The sequence below is a fragment of the Lepisma saccharinum genome, chromosome 26 (genome assembly GCF_977018435.1).
Source record: "Lepisma saccharinum chromosome 26, izLepSacc3.1, whole genome shotgun sequence".
Lineage (NCBI taxonomy): Eukaryota > Metazoa > Arthropoda > Insecta > Zygentoma > Lepismatidae > Lepisma > Lepisma saccharinum.
The window spans coordinates 34,040,200-34,053,216 of record NC_139254.1 but is presented as its reverse complement, the minus strand read 5'-3'; the positions used below and the strand labels follow the sequence as shown (position 1 = coordinate 34,053,216).

Here is a 13,017-nt window from a genome sequence, read left to right as displayed (position 1 = left end):
AACAATATAATTTGCACTGGTAGAATATCCAGTTAATCATTTTACAGAGTTGTAGTAACTCGTTTGAAAATGCCTTGTGTATGACTTCGTTTTAGTTTTTAATTCAGTTAGGATGTGTGTTGGTTTGTTGTATTTTCTGCAAAGTTCAATGAACTACAGGCTTTCGTACTCAGCCGGTCGATCATACAACACTCGCAACATTCGCTTTCTTGTCCTGCCGCTGCGTGCCTTGGAACTTTGGTCTTGGGGTTGGTGGAACAGGTGGATGTGAGCTGTTCCCTCGGAAGCTATTTCGCAGCGTTTAGCTAAGGCATTTAGCAGACGCTTAGACTGTAGAAGATTTTTTCAGTTCGTTATGAATGTCAGACGCAAGTTCTCAACGAGATTAGGAAGTTATGGACTTTCTACACTCAAAAGTATCACTTATGACGCGATTAAACTTCAGCACAAAGCAAAAACTGGAAGAAAAGTGAATCCGCAATATCTATCTGAGGGAACAGCTAGAGCGTTCAGCTTCCGTGGTGCCGTGGGGATCGTTTACTTTCGCGCGTGGTCGGAAATACTCGGCTTCAGACAGTAGAGGGCATGATACTAAGAGACCATGGCAGAGCATGGGGTGAGAACCATGATGCGTTGGGGATAGGTGACGTCAACAAACGTCCAGCCACGGTGAAAGATTTTGTTCAGTGTTACTTTTGGAAACGTTGATTTCGGGAGAAAGAAGTGTTCTATTATGTTAATATAAATAATTTAAATAGCCCGAAAGCGCAGTAAGTAGGAGGGAACAGCCTGTTCCCTCTGTTCCATGGAGGGACCGCCACTGGAACAGACAAATGATCAAATAATCAACATACCAGGATTCAAGGTAATTAGGAAAAACCCCAAGCATAAAGGTGCCGGCGGAATTTTATTTTACGTGCGTTCGGAGCTAGCGGTAGAAGAGAGATGAATTATTCCTGAAGAGATTAATAATACTGAATTTATCGTAATAATGATCCGTCAAAAGCAACGCAGTATTGGCATCTGCGGCATTTATAGGCCCGGTGATATTCCGTACTCCAAATTATCAATCATCGAAGATATTGTATCGAATATATATATCACAAAGTCCATCACTTAGTAATCTTAGGTGACATAAACGTAGATATTTTAAAGCCAAATGAGCCCGACACACGATACGTCCGGTCACTTTCTGAACAGTTCCAGCTCTCCCAAATCTTAACAGAACCCACTCGTATTACGCATAACACTCAAACCTTCATTGATCCGATCTTCGTAAATAATTTATCTGATGTCATAAATTCTGGTGTCTCTGTAACAGTCAGCAACTCCGATCATTGTTTGGCATATGTTTTATCTGTGTTTGAACAAAACAAAACCTAAGGCCACGACAGTTACTTACAGGAACCATAATGCGATAGTGAAAGACAGCCTCGAAAACGGACTAAGCAAAATAAATTGGAATACGTTGATGGAATTTGCAAACATTGAAGATAAAGTGCGTTTCTTCTCCGAAAAATTGAATGCGGTGTTTGATAAACATGCTCCATTGAAAACCGTTCGCGCAACTAAGAGAAAAGCACCCTGGATAACAGAAAATGTTAAGTTAATCATGAAACTAGGAGATCATGAGTTACTGAAATTTAAGCAGGCAAATGATTGTCAACATTGGACCGAATACAAGAGATTACGTAATTTCGCAACATCGGTCATAAGGCAAGAGAAAAAAAGCGTATTTCGAACATATCATAAATTCGTCAAATGATTGGAAGCACATATGGCAACATGTACGGAATTGGGGTTATAGTGGTAAAAACAAAATCGGGAAACTTCCTCCCACATTAAATGTTGCTAATGTGCTAAATAATCACTTTGTTAAAATGTATGCCGCGACTTGAAAATAAACCACGACAAAGTTTCTCAGCAGTGTGACCAGTATAACGCTAGCTGTTTCAGCGAGAGTGCGGCTGATTTGATTTTTAATGAAGTGAATGAATCCGTTGTCAGAAAATCAGTGTACAAAATCCGATCGAAAGCGGCCGGAGTTGACGGCATTTCTGTAAAAATGATAAAACTCTCACTTCCCAAAATCCTTCCGCCATTAATGCATATCATTAATTATTCCCTCATCACAGGCTGTTTCCCGCATTCGTGGAAGGAGGCAAAGGTCATTCCCTTACCTAAGAAATAGAAACAGAGCTCTACAAATGACATTCGCCCCATTAATATTTGGCCGCGGTGGCTCAGTCGGTAACGCGTCTGACTACCATGCTCAAGGTCCCGGGTTCGATCCCCGGCCGGTTCAAATCCGGGAACTTTTCTAACGTTGGAAGCGGCCCCGGCGCCCACCCAGCGTCGAATAACATGGGTACCTGGGGGAAACCCTGGGGGGTAAAGGCGGTCAGGGGCGTGATGCTGATCACATCACCCCCACTCACGACCGGATCAAGAAAGTGTGGGGCGTTACCCCCACACCCCCTATACCCCTATACGCCTTCATGGCGTGGTGCTATGCACAGGGGAACACTTTACCTTTTTTTTACCGGTACTCTCGAGAATCATTGAAAAAATAGTAAACGATCAAGTTCGTAAGTACATTGGCGGCTATAACATTCTTCCTCCACAACAATCCGGTTTTCGTTCTCAGTATAGTACAGAACCGTTCTCCTGAAAGTGACAAACGATATTTTCCATGCAATGGACAAATCCCATGTAACAATGTTAGTTTTACTTGACGTCAACCAAGCTTTTGACACGCTACCACATAAACTACTTATTCCAAAGCTACAATATTACAAATTTTCCCCAATAGTACTCAAATGGTTCGAGACGCATCTCTGTGGAAGGCAACAGCGTGTATTAACAGATAAACTGTCATCACCTCTGATAGTGAATGCTGGCGTTTCTCAGGTTTCAATTCTGGGTGCTTTATTATTCACGTTAAGAACTGCTGACTTGATTACGTCAGCGAAATACTGTAAAGTGCACTGTTATACCGATGACATGCAATTTATATATCGACAGATATACTAAATTTACAAAATGCAATTACACTATTAAATCAGACTTGAAAAATATAAGCAACTGGTGTGAATCAAATGGCTTAGTTGTAAATTAAAATAAATCTACATTTACTAATATCGGAAACAATAATCTCCTGAAACAAATTAATTTCAGCGAATGTAAAATATTAATTGAAACAAAGAACACAACATTCTCATAAACAATAAGAAATTTGGGCTTGACCATGGATAAAAATTAAACTGGTCTGAACATGTACTGAAACAGTGTGGTAAAGGATATTCGGTGCTAAAGAGCCTTTACACGCTTGTTGACTTTATTTCAGCCATAATTAAATTAAATTTGGTCCAATCTTTAATATATCCTCTTTTTGACTATTGCGATGTTTTTAAGGGCCAAGAATCACAAAAAGGCTCTCAGGCAAAATTCAGAAAGTTCAAAATGCATGCATGAGGTATGTCTTCAGATTTAAAAATCACGAAAACGTTCTTCCTGTGCTTAATCAGCACAAAATTCTCAACGTGTCAAGACGGAGGAAACTGCACATGACCTGCAATACTTGCAATGTTATAAATAAAAATATCCCAAAACATCTGAGTGTAAAGCTTAGAGCCAGGAGTGGAACGCACTCATACTCCACCAGAAACGCCGCTAATCTCCATATACCTCGCTGCAGAACTTCTGTTTCGCAATCGTCGTTTAGTTACGTGGCACCTAAAATCTGGAATGCACTCCCGAAAGAAATGAAACTACTGAACTACAAACACTTTCGTAGGGCAGTATATGATTCACTGATTGATGATCAGAAGCAAAGTAATACCACATATGATTGAAAACTGTTTCCTGTGAATTATTGAAAAAAAATGTGAACCAGAAGTAAGTAATAATACATGTATATTATTATATTTTCATTTATTTGCACACACACACACTGTATACATTTCGACATCTGTTTTCTTTTTTGTGATTTTCTTTGTGTAGTAGTAGTTTTTTTATTGTAGTTTCTTTCATGTTATTTCATTTATGTAGTGTGATGTAAAACAATGTACCTAGGTAATCTGCTACATCTTTCTTTTTCGATTTAGGTGGTAGATCAGCATTTGCTGAACCTCGCCCAAGAATAAAGACCATTGAATTGAATTGTAGTTGTTTGAATAGAGAAGTAATTCTACATTGATATATGCACTTTGGATATCGATAAAGGCTGATAGGATTGATTTATTCCTTTTAATAACGCTATAAATATGAGTAGATAATGTTACTAATGAGTCCTGGGTTCCATAACCTTTACGGAATGCCCTTTGTCTGGGATGAAATACCTTTTGTCATTCCATAAACCACTGTAATCTCTTTAATAAAAGCTTCCCGCAGATTCTTGCCAATACGGAACTAAGAGCTATTGGGCGATATGACTGTCCCTAAGAAGGATATTTTCCTGTTTTTAGAATTGGCATAATAATTTGAGAGCAATTTTGCCCGATAGGAATATATGATTGAAAATTTTACATAACATTTTTAGTGCATCTTGTGGAACATTTAGTACCATAGAATATGTAATTTCATCAATGTCAGGAGCAGAAAAGTCTCAATACTGGCCTATTGTGGTTCTGTTCATTGCTGGTGCAGGACAAAGTACAATCTAGTTTTTCTTCCTTATAAGCAGAACACAACGACAAGACCTTACCAGTCTAAAGAGGAACGATGGCAGATAAAAATATTAAAAAAAAATATTTAGACCCTTAATTGATTTGATTTATTTTACTTCGTGTCTCTGTTACATTGGGCTCATCACAAGATGAAATCATGAAGCATTTATTCTGTGCAACATTCCATCGCAAAGGTTGCAGCGACGGATTAGAATATACACTGAAGTGTGTCGCAGCTCTCGCAAGTTTACAGACACTTTTGAATTTCCGAAGAATAATACCCCAAGAATTATTCGACTGTGTAACTTACTATATTGACATTATTACCGTGTCTTTCATGAGAAGCTAAACTTGTTAAAAAAGAGCTTTGAAAGAGATATCACCATCCAACATTTATTCAATCAATAAGATCATACCATGCAAGTTTTTTGACGTGTCAACATCTCGTCCCATAAGAGCGTGGCAGAGGTTCGCCTGAAGGGTTTTCACGGAGCTCAAGAACCCCCAACTGAAAACGGAAAATCTTCAATTTGTCTTCTTCTCTACTGTATAAAACATTACATTTCAAGATACTTATTTTATAAAGCAACTTTTTTCGTTCATAAAGTCCTCACAATACTTCAAATTGACCAATTTCCTCCAACTGTTGACAAGATAGGTTCACCAGATCAGGCAGCGAGAACTCGGCGCGCATCTGGCGCTATGAACTCTCTCTGCTGTATTCTTCCTGTGTTATAGGAGCTCCACCGAACAAGCCGAGAGAAACCAACGGGGGAAACTGGATATCGGAGCACGTGACCCTTCCGAAAGAAACTGTCAACAGATTGCAGCAACGAATGTGCGGATAGCGGCGGAGGAACGATTTATTTTGCGATTCCCAAGTATTTTATATTTAGTTTCCTTTAGCTTTTGTTTTGGAGAAAAGTAAGCAGTATTTAAGATATAATGCAAGCACTGTGTGTATTGTTTTAGTAATTCATAAGATCTTCGATGCTTTTGCCTAATATATTTCCTTTCCAATTCATTTCGCCAAAAATTAATGCCGCCAACTTCCTCCATAACTCCATTGCAAATAGTTGTAGCGCACCCAAAGCCCAAAACCTATTCTCGTTGCCAAAGCCTTGCAGTTGCATGGCGAAGGTTTTGCTTTCACTATATCACCAAAATCAGCAGACATCATGGCAAATTTTATAAACTCCTACAGGTAAAATTTGAAACAATAATTTTAAGTATCGCGAATTGCAATTCGCATCATGAAGTTTGAGCATTGCCAGAGACTTGATAATGAAATATAGGAAATCTGCTGTGAAATTACAAATAGCTATTGAAATTGAAAATAATAATAATAATAATAATTCGTCGGTATCATGGTTATAGGAAATGGTGGCGGGGTTAATTCTCAGAAATAGGTTAAAGAATTTCCAACACTAAATAAACAGAGAAGAAGGCATTTCAGTAATTCAAACTGGAAATAATGCATTGTTTACCTTAGTAATTTTTCCCTGTTTTTGGGTGTATTGGCGGGAGAGGGGGATGTTAAGCGGAAACGATAAATCGAAACAGTGGCGGCGATTAAGGGGGGCAGTTTCCCCGAATTTTCTTGATACCAATTTTTGAAACACACAATTTTTCTTACATGCATATCAGTTGTCGGTAAAATTTATAGGTTGTCACTGTTTTCTAAAATAAGCTAGGGGTCTTGGGTTCGAATCCCGGCTTGGGCATGTATGTTTGTGAGTGTCCATTCATCAATTGAATCATATCATCACTCATCACTATCTTCGTAAATTAGCCAAAAGTGGCACAAACAGCTAAGTAAAATAAAGCAAATCAATCAAGCAATGAATGAATCAATCATTAAATTACAAGAGCCTCGCAATTATTTCCTTATGAGACAAACACGATTAGCAATAACGCTATTACAGATAGGAATAATTTTCAAATAAATTGGTATAACCCGGGTTCGAGTCCTGGTCGAGCATGCATTTTTCGCTGAATATTTCTACATTACAGTCTGCGTGTTCGAAACGAGGCAGCAAACACATCATGCTTACATTTGTTCGTTCGTGGATTTTCCCTATATCACGTGTCCCTTGCAATTGTTGATATTACATGATATACGAAACACTCCGTGGTGATGTGGTTAGCACAGCTCGCTACGGCGCCAGGTGTCTCGGGTTTAAATCCTGGTCTAGACATTGGTGTCATTTGTTATTTCATCATATCCTCATCTTCGCGATTAGCCAAAGCTGGCAGAAAAGCGAATTAAAATAAACCAAATCAATCAATCAATTATGGAGATATTTTGGAATGAGTAATCTTGAATTTCAGTCTGCCCATTATTTGTTTTGGTTAGTTTATAAATACTGTGAATCCTTCTTACAACATCGCAAGTATCATTAATGTTTTGGATTTTGCTCAGGCAAGACTCCCAAGTTGTTGTTTTTAAGTCGTCTCTCTTAACTAGGAACGCTAGTGGCAACCCTGCCACGTGCCCCTGCTAGTTATGTCAGAGCAAGCGTTTGCTGTGTTGGGTTGCATACGTACAGGATAGACTTTAAGCGCTTATAGCACAGAAACTAAGCGCTTTCGAGGTAAACTTTATAGGGAAAAGTTACTTGTTTTTATGATATCTACCAGCACCCAAGCGTTGTTGAAATAGTTTTGCGACACCCTGTATATATATATATATATTTTGGAACGACACATACGAAAAGTCTTAATACAGGTCCACTGTGGTTCTGTTCATTGCTGGTCCAGGACAAAGTTCAATCTCAATTTTATTCCTTATAAGGAGAACTCAATGACAAAACTTTCCCAGTCTAAAGAGGAAAGATAGTAAAAATAAATAACAAAAAGTGAGAAAAATCGAGTATTGCGTGTGCTCAAATATAACATAACACCACTAAATTATTTCACGTTTACCTTTCAGATAGATGAGCTTTGCCAACGACAATGACATTAGAACCCCGCGTGTCATCTTTGTTTTCTGACGAAAGGTTCAGATACACTCCCCTTCCAGCAGAATGGGCAGAAAAAGCCAGGGAAGAACTAGGGGAGAACTCTGAAACAGTGCTTCAGGAAATCCAAATATTTCGGGAGAAAGTTCAAGGTAATTGCAAAGTTGATTCACCTTCTAGTTAATTTTTAAATATCCACATAATTTGACCCCTTTATGTGTGAATTAAGTACTACCGAGGCATAGACGTACATTCCATATGTACCTATATCTCTTTAAAGTGTTATAACCATATAATCTATTGTACTTTCAAAAAAAGGGCTTACTTGCTTATATTAAAAACGAAATCTGTTCCATATTAAGTGTTGCTGTTTGTGTTTTAAGTCAATTTAATGTACTTTCCTTTAATAATGTGAAAATAATATTTCCTATTATTATTTCATTTTTAAAGCATTCTACATTCACGAAGATTCTTGAATTACTTATTATTATAATTTTAACTTCAGTTTTATATTTATCTTTACCTATCATCAGATCTAATCAATTTATTTTAATCATACTATTCCTTTATTTATCTATCTTTATTTTGTCCTGCATTACCTAACCTAGCATATCCTATATTCACACAATTTATCAGATTTATCTAACATAAATTAAACACAAATGTAAAACAATACTTTCGGAAATATCATAAATGAAGTGGATATTAGATTTTCAACTTTCTAGTTAGTCCATATTTCCAAATTGTAGTTCCGTTTGCCATCCTATTTCGACAGCTTTTAATGTTTGGAAATCCTGGTTGTTAATGAATTATGACCGGTGTCGTATCTTAATTGGAGCGTTACAGGAGGGAAGGGGGAGGGGAGGTAGGTGATCGAGCCGAAGTGATGAATGGTTGAGAATGGGAGGCACTGTAATACCATAATTGTGAAAAATGTTTATCATGTTTTTGCACCGTTAAGTATTAACTTGGTTAAATGGAATTTGCAACTTCGTTCGGTTGCTAGAAAGGACTCTTTCCTAGATATAACATGCCAGTTTACTTCAAATTACAGCTCATTACAAGGTGATACGTGATGAATATATATAATTGATGAATTAATAGGCACTTTCAGAGCTTGACTCGAACTAGGAAACTTCGGTTGTGACATACTAAATAGACCATTAAATGTGCTCAGCCATCCAAACAACAGAATGTGAAGCTGGGTGTCAATGTGTATGAAGTAGTGTGGGATGCTGTTTAAGAATGTGTAAGTGTGTGCGTGATGGGTGTTGATATTGTGAAGTGTTTATGGAAACTATATCACCAACGTACGCAAATAACGTTATGAGCACATATGCACATAACATTACTTCTAAATTTTTCAAACTAGCAAACTTTCTCCTTTCTCGAGTAATACATGCTGAGCTTTTGAAATAAATTAAGAGCAATGAGGAATCCCATCTCTAACACGAGATTTCACAAAACCTGTCCGAAAACTTCGACGGCGAGGGCAGAAGATTTTGCAAAGAGACAGGTCAAGGTGGGAAAATATTATAATATCTTGTGATATACCGGGTGAATCACCTAAAACTTGCACCCTCCACCAAAATATTTCAGAAATGGAAGGTGGTATTGATGTGCTGTTTTCACAGAAATGAAGTGTAACCAAGGGCTCATAATTGTAGCTCATACACAGATTTTTATAATTATTAGAATGTGTATTTATTTTAGAAAGTTACATTTTTCAAATGGAACAATGACAGTAACAAATGAAAACTAGAGTAAGTTAGAATGTAAATGGTGTTTCTTTCAATATTCTAGTACAAGTAGTTTTCGAGCTATCGTAGTTTGAAAATTGTACAGACCTGTAGTTGTCTGCTCCATTCAACTGCTTAGTTACGAGGCTATTATGTTCGTATGTTTGTTTCCTATTGACAGTAACAAAATTAAACTAGAGTAAATTAGAATGTCAATGGTGTTTCTTTCAGGATTCTAGTACAAGTAGTTTTCGAGCTAGCGTAGTTTGAAAATTGTACAGACCGGCAGTTGTCTGCTCTATTCAACTGCTTAGTTACAAAGCTATGATGTAAGTATGTTTGTTTCCTTTACAGTCCACTCATTGCATTGCGACTTCCTTGTCAGTTATGTGATGATAGTGCAATAAGTCGGACGTGGTTGAAGATGGTGTTTACCAATGCTGAAACAACCGACATGTTGATGGTGTATGGAGAATGTAGGAATAATGCTGTTAGTGCTTCTGCTCTGTACGCGGAACAATATCCGAATAGACGTAACCCACCGCGACAATTATTTGTGAACCTCTTCAACCAATTACGTGAAACTGGAAATGTAACAACCTAGAAACCGTAACAGAAACAAACTGGAGAAGAGGGTGAAATTAATGTTCTCGCTGCTGTTGCTGTACATCCACACGTTAATTCCTATGCAATCGTACGAGGAAGTGGCATGACTCAGGCGTTCTCCACCGTCGTAAGTTCCATCCGTATCATGCTTCTCTCAATCAACAGCTGCATGGAAATGATTAACAGAATCGTGTTAACTTTTGTACATGGGCATTAACACAACATACAGAAGATTTATCATGTATCTTGTTTAGTGATAAAACAACATTTACAAATCATGGCCAAGTAAACCTCCGAAACATGCACTATTGGTCCGTAAACAATCCCCATTGCCTTCGTCAGGTGGAACGTCAGCGTCCATGGAGTTTTGAATGTGTGGTGTGGATAGTGAACTATCAGCTCATTGGCCCTTTGTTCACAGAAGGAACACTAAATTCTCAAAAGTATCTCAACCTCCTAACAGACGAATTTCCACAGATGATAGAAGACGTTCCACTGCAGACTAGGAGGAACATGTGGTATCAGCATGATGGCTGTCCAGCGCATAGTGTACGATGTACTACAGCTTATCTTCACCGGTTGTTTCCAAATCGTTGGATTCGACTAAGATGACCTGTACAAGATTTGACCCTTTTAGATTTTTTCTCAGCGGTAAAATAAATACTCATTATTATAATTATAAAATCTGTGTATGGGCTACAATTATGAGCCCTTGGTTACACTTCATTTCTGTGAAAACAGCACATCAATAGCACCTTTCATTTCTGAAAAATTTGTGGTGCAAGTTTTAGGTGATTCACCCGGTATATAAAATGTGTTAGAATTTTCCATATTTATATTACAGGGCTGGAAAGAATTCACTCGAGGTTAGATGACTGCTTCCTGCTGTCGTTTCTTAGAGCTAGAAAATTTGAACAGGAGAGGGCAATAAAGTTGGTAAGTTTTTCTATCATACATAATCAGTTTGTTCTATTAAAGCTCCTTTTTCATTCACTCACGATTTTACCAGGAAGTTGCAACCTAAGTACTACGTCAGCAGATACTTCGATTAATTAGATGCGAAAATTTTCATCATACAAATATGCTTGCAGCCTCAGATAGATAATATGGTGAATTTCATGACAGGCTATAGTCACGGTAGAGGTCATGAAAATAGGGTAAGTCGAAGCTCTGTGTCAATTAGTTTAGGGGTTTTCCCCCATACTTTCGAAATCTCTAATGTACGAAATACAAACATAAAATTTGCTCACAATTACCGCTTACCAATTTTCATGTGTCGATGATAAATTAAGCAAGTCTAGGAAAATATAATGATGTGCCCTTTTGTTACTATTTTTCTGCGTGATCAACATATTCGTTGAAGAATTCCTAATTTGTATCTTGAGACACTGCTCAGCAAATGTTTAGTAATGTATTGGTGAAATAAAATATATTCTTTTCACCTTAAAATTAAAAATTGAAGACAGAGAAATAATCAAGATTGTACATTTATATATATTTTTTAGGTAAACGTTAAGGGTAATAGGATAATACTCATTTTGTTTTTTGTAGATAAATTTAGGCGGAACATTTTATAAACAGTTTTTGCCTAACCAGTTAGTTAATGTCTTAGGATATTAGAGGAAATATGAACATTTACAGAGAAAATTGGACACCATTTTATCTTTCTTTAGGGGTTTCAGCCATGTTTTGAGGAGTACTGTTGAATTTTTCACACTTTCATTGATATGGTGTACTCCAAAGGAAATGCAAGGGATGTAGGTTACACATTCGTGATTATTACCTTAGGTATTGCATTTGTAATATGTTATAACGGCCTTGTCAGTGATCGATACAATTTCAACAGCATGACGCATTTCTGTTGAAATTGCGGTTAACGACAGACCTTCGTATGTGACTGTTAAAATTGTAATAATCTAAAAGGTTCGGCCACAGATTGTTCGGCTATGGTGACAAAGAAATATGATAATGAAGATGTTGGTTTATTGTAAGAAAAAGCATAATGATGGAGAAATTTTGCAAGTTACTTGTTAATTATGGATAAGATAGAACGAAAGAGAATAAGGTAAATGTTCGTTGTGTGGACGACACTGAAGATGCCATGAAATGTAAGTTTAATGATAATTATGTCTTCTATATTTCAAATATTGGAGTTGGAGATACTGTTTCTATCTTGTGTGCAAATGAGTTGCTTTTCCTGACGGCAGAAGATTAAAATATAATTCATGTTATAAGTTTTTGGAAACTGTGTTGTTTTGATTAGACATTAAATGCATATTTTTATATGAACTGAACTGATAAAAGTATATATCACACGTATATTGGCTGTAAAGTGAGTCGGTGTCCCTCTTCGTTGCCAAACCTCTGAAAAGTTCGATTGTGAAGAGAAACAATCTTATTACAACATTACACAGTCCGGTGGGTGCGTGTCAATGTGTACACGAATACATAGGCTTCTGTTAAAATTACACTAGTTATAAATACCATATTTGAGAATAATATTATTGGTTCATTATATAATAATAAATATATTGTCTTATGAGTAAGATGACGTTGAAAAGGAAAATGCAGATGTTAAGTAAGTTGATACTTACATATCTGGTTAGAGATCCAACCGTACTCTTTATATCTTTGTTGATTCATCGTGAAATTTATTTGTGTAGTTTGGGTTATTTTATAAGAAATTTAAATGCGCACTAGAGTCAATTTAAACTTGTTAGCAGTAATTATATTTTTATTTAGCTCAAAAGATACTACGAGTTGAAAGAGAGATACCCTGACACCCTCCGGCCGGAGAGTCCGAGACCGTTGAAGAGGTTCTACGACCAACAGGCCCTCACCGTATTGGACGAACGGGACGACAAAGGGAGAACAGTCTTCATCTACCGAATAGGTATGAAAGTCCCCGGGTTCAACCCCACTTTAAACTGGTCCCGTTTATCCTATAGCAATGCATGCATGATTACTTGTTTGCTTGGTGAATCAGCTCGTTTATGAGGTCCAAAATTCGCCTCTGCTCCGCCTAGCAATTCATTTTCACAGCAA

At 37.2% G+C, this 13,017-nt stretch overlaps 1 protein-coding gene across 1 annotated transcript in view; it reads left to right on the top strand.

The window, feature by feature from the left end:
- Positions 1-13,017, top strand: part of LOC145979826 (retinaldehyde-binding protein 1-like) — an 80,345-nt gene that overhangs the window by 33,037 nt on the left and 34,291 nt on the right. Inside the window, exons 2-4 of the mRNA XM_083112852.1 lie at positions 7,600-7,779; positions 10,817-10,908; positions 12,715-12,865. Of these exons, the coding sequence (XP_082968978.1) occupies positions 7,623-7,779; positions 10,817-10,908; positions 12,715-12,865 (400 nt within the window). The 5' untranslated portion in view covers positions 7,600-7,622. The remainder of the gene's footprint in view (positions 1-7,599; positions 7,780-10,816; positions 10,909-12,714; positions 12,866-13,017) is intronic.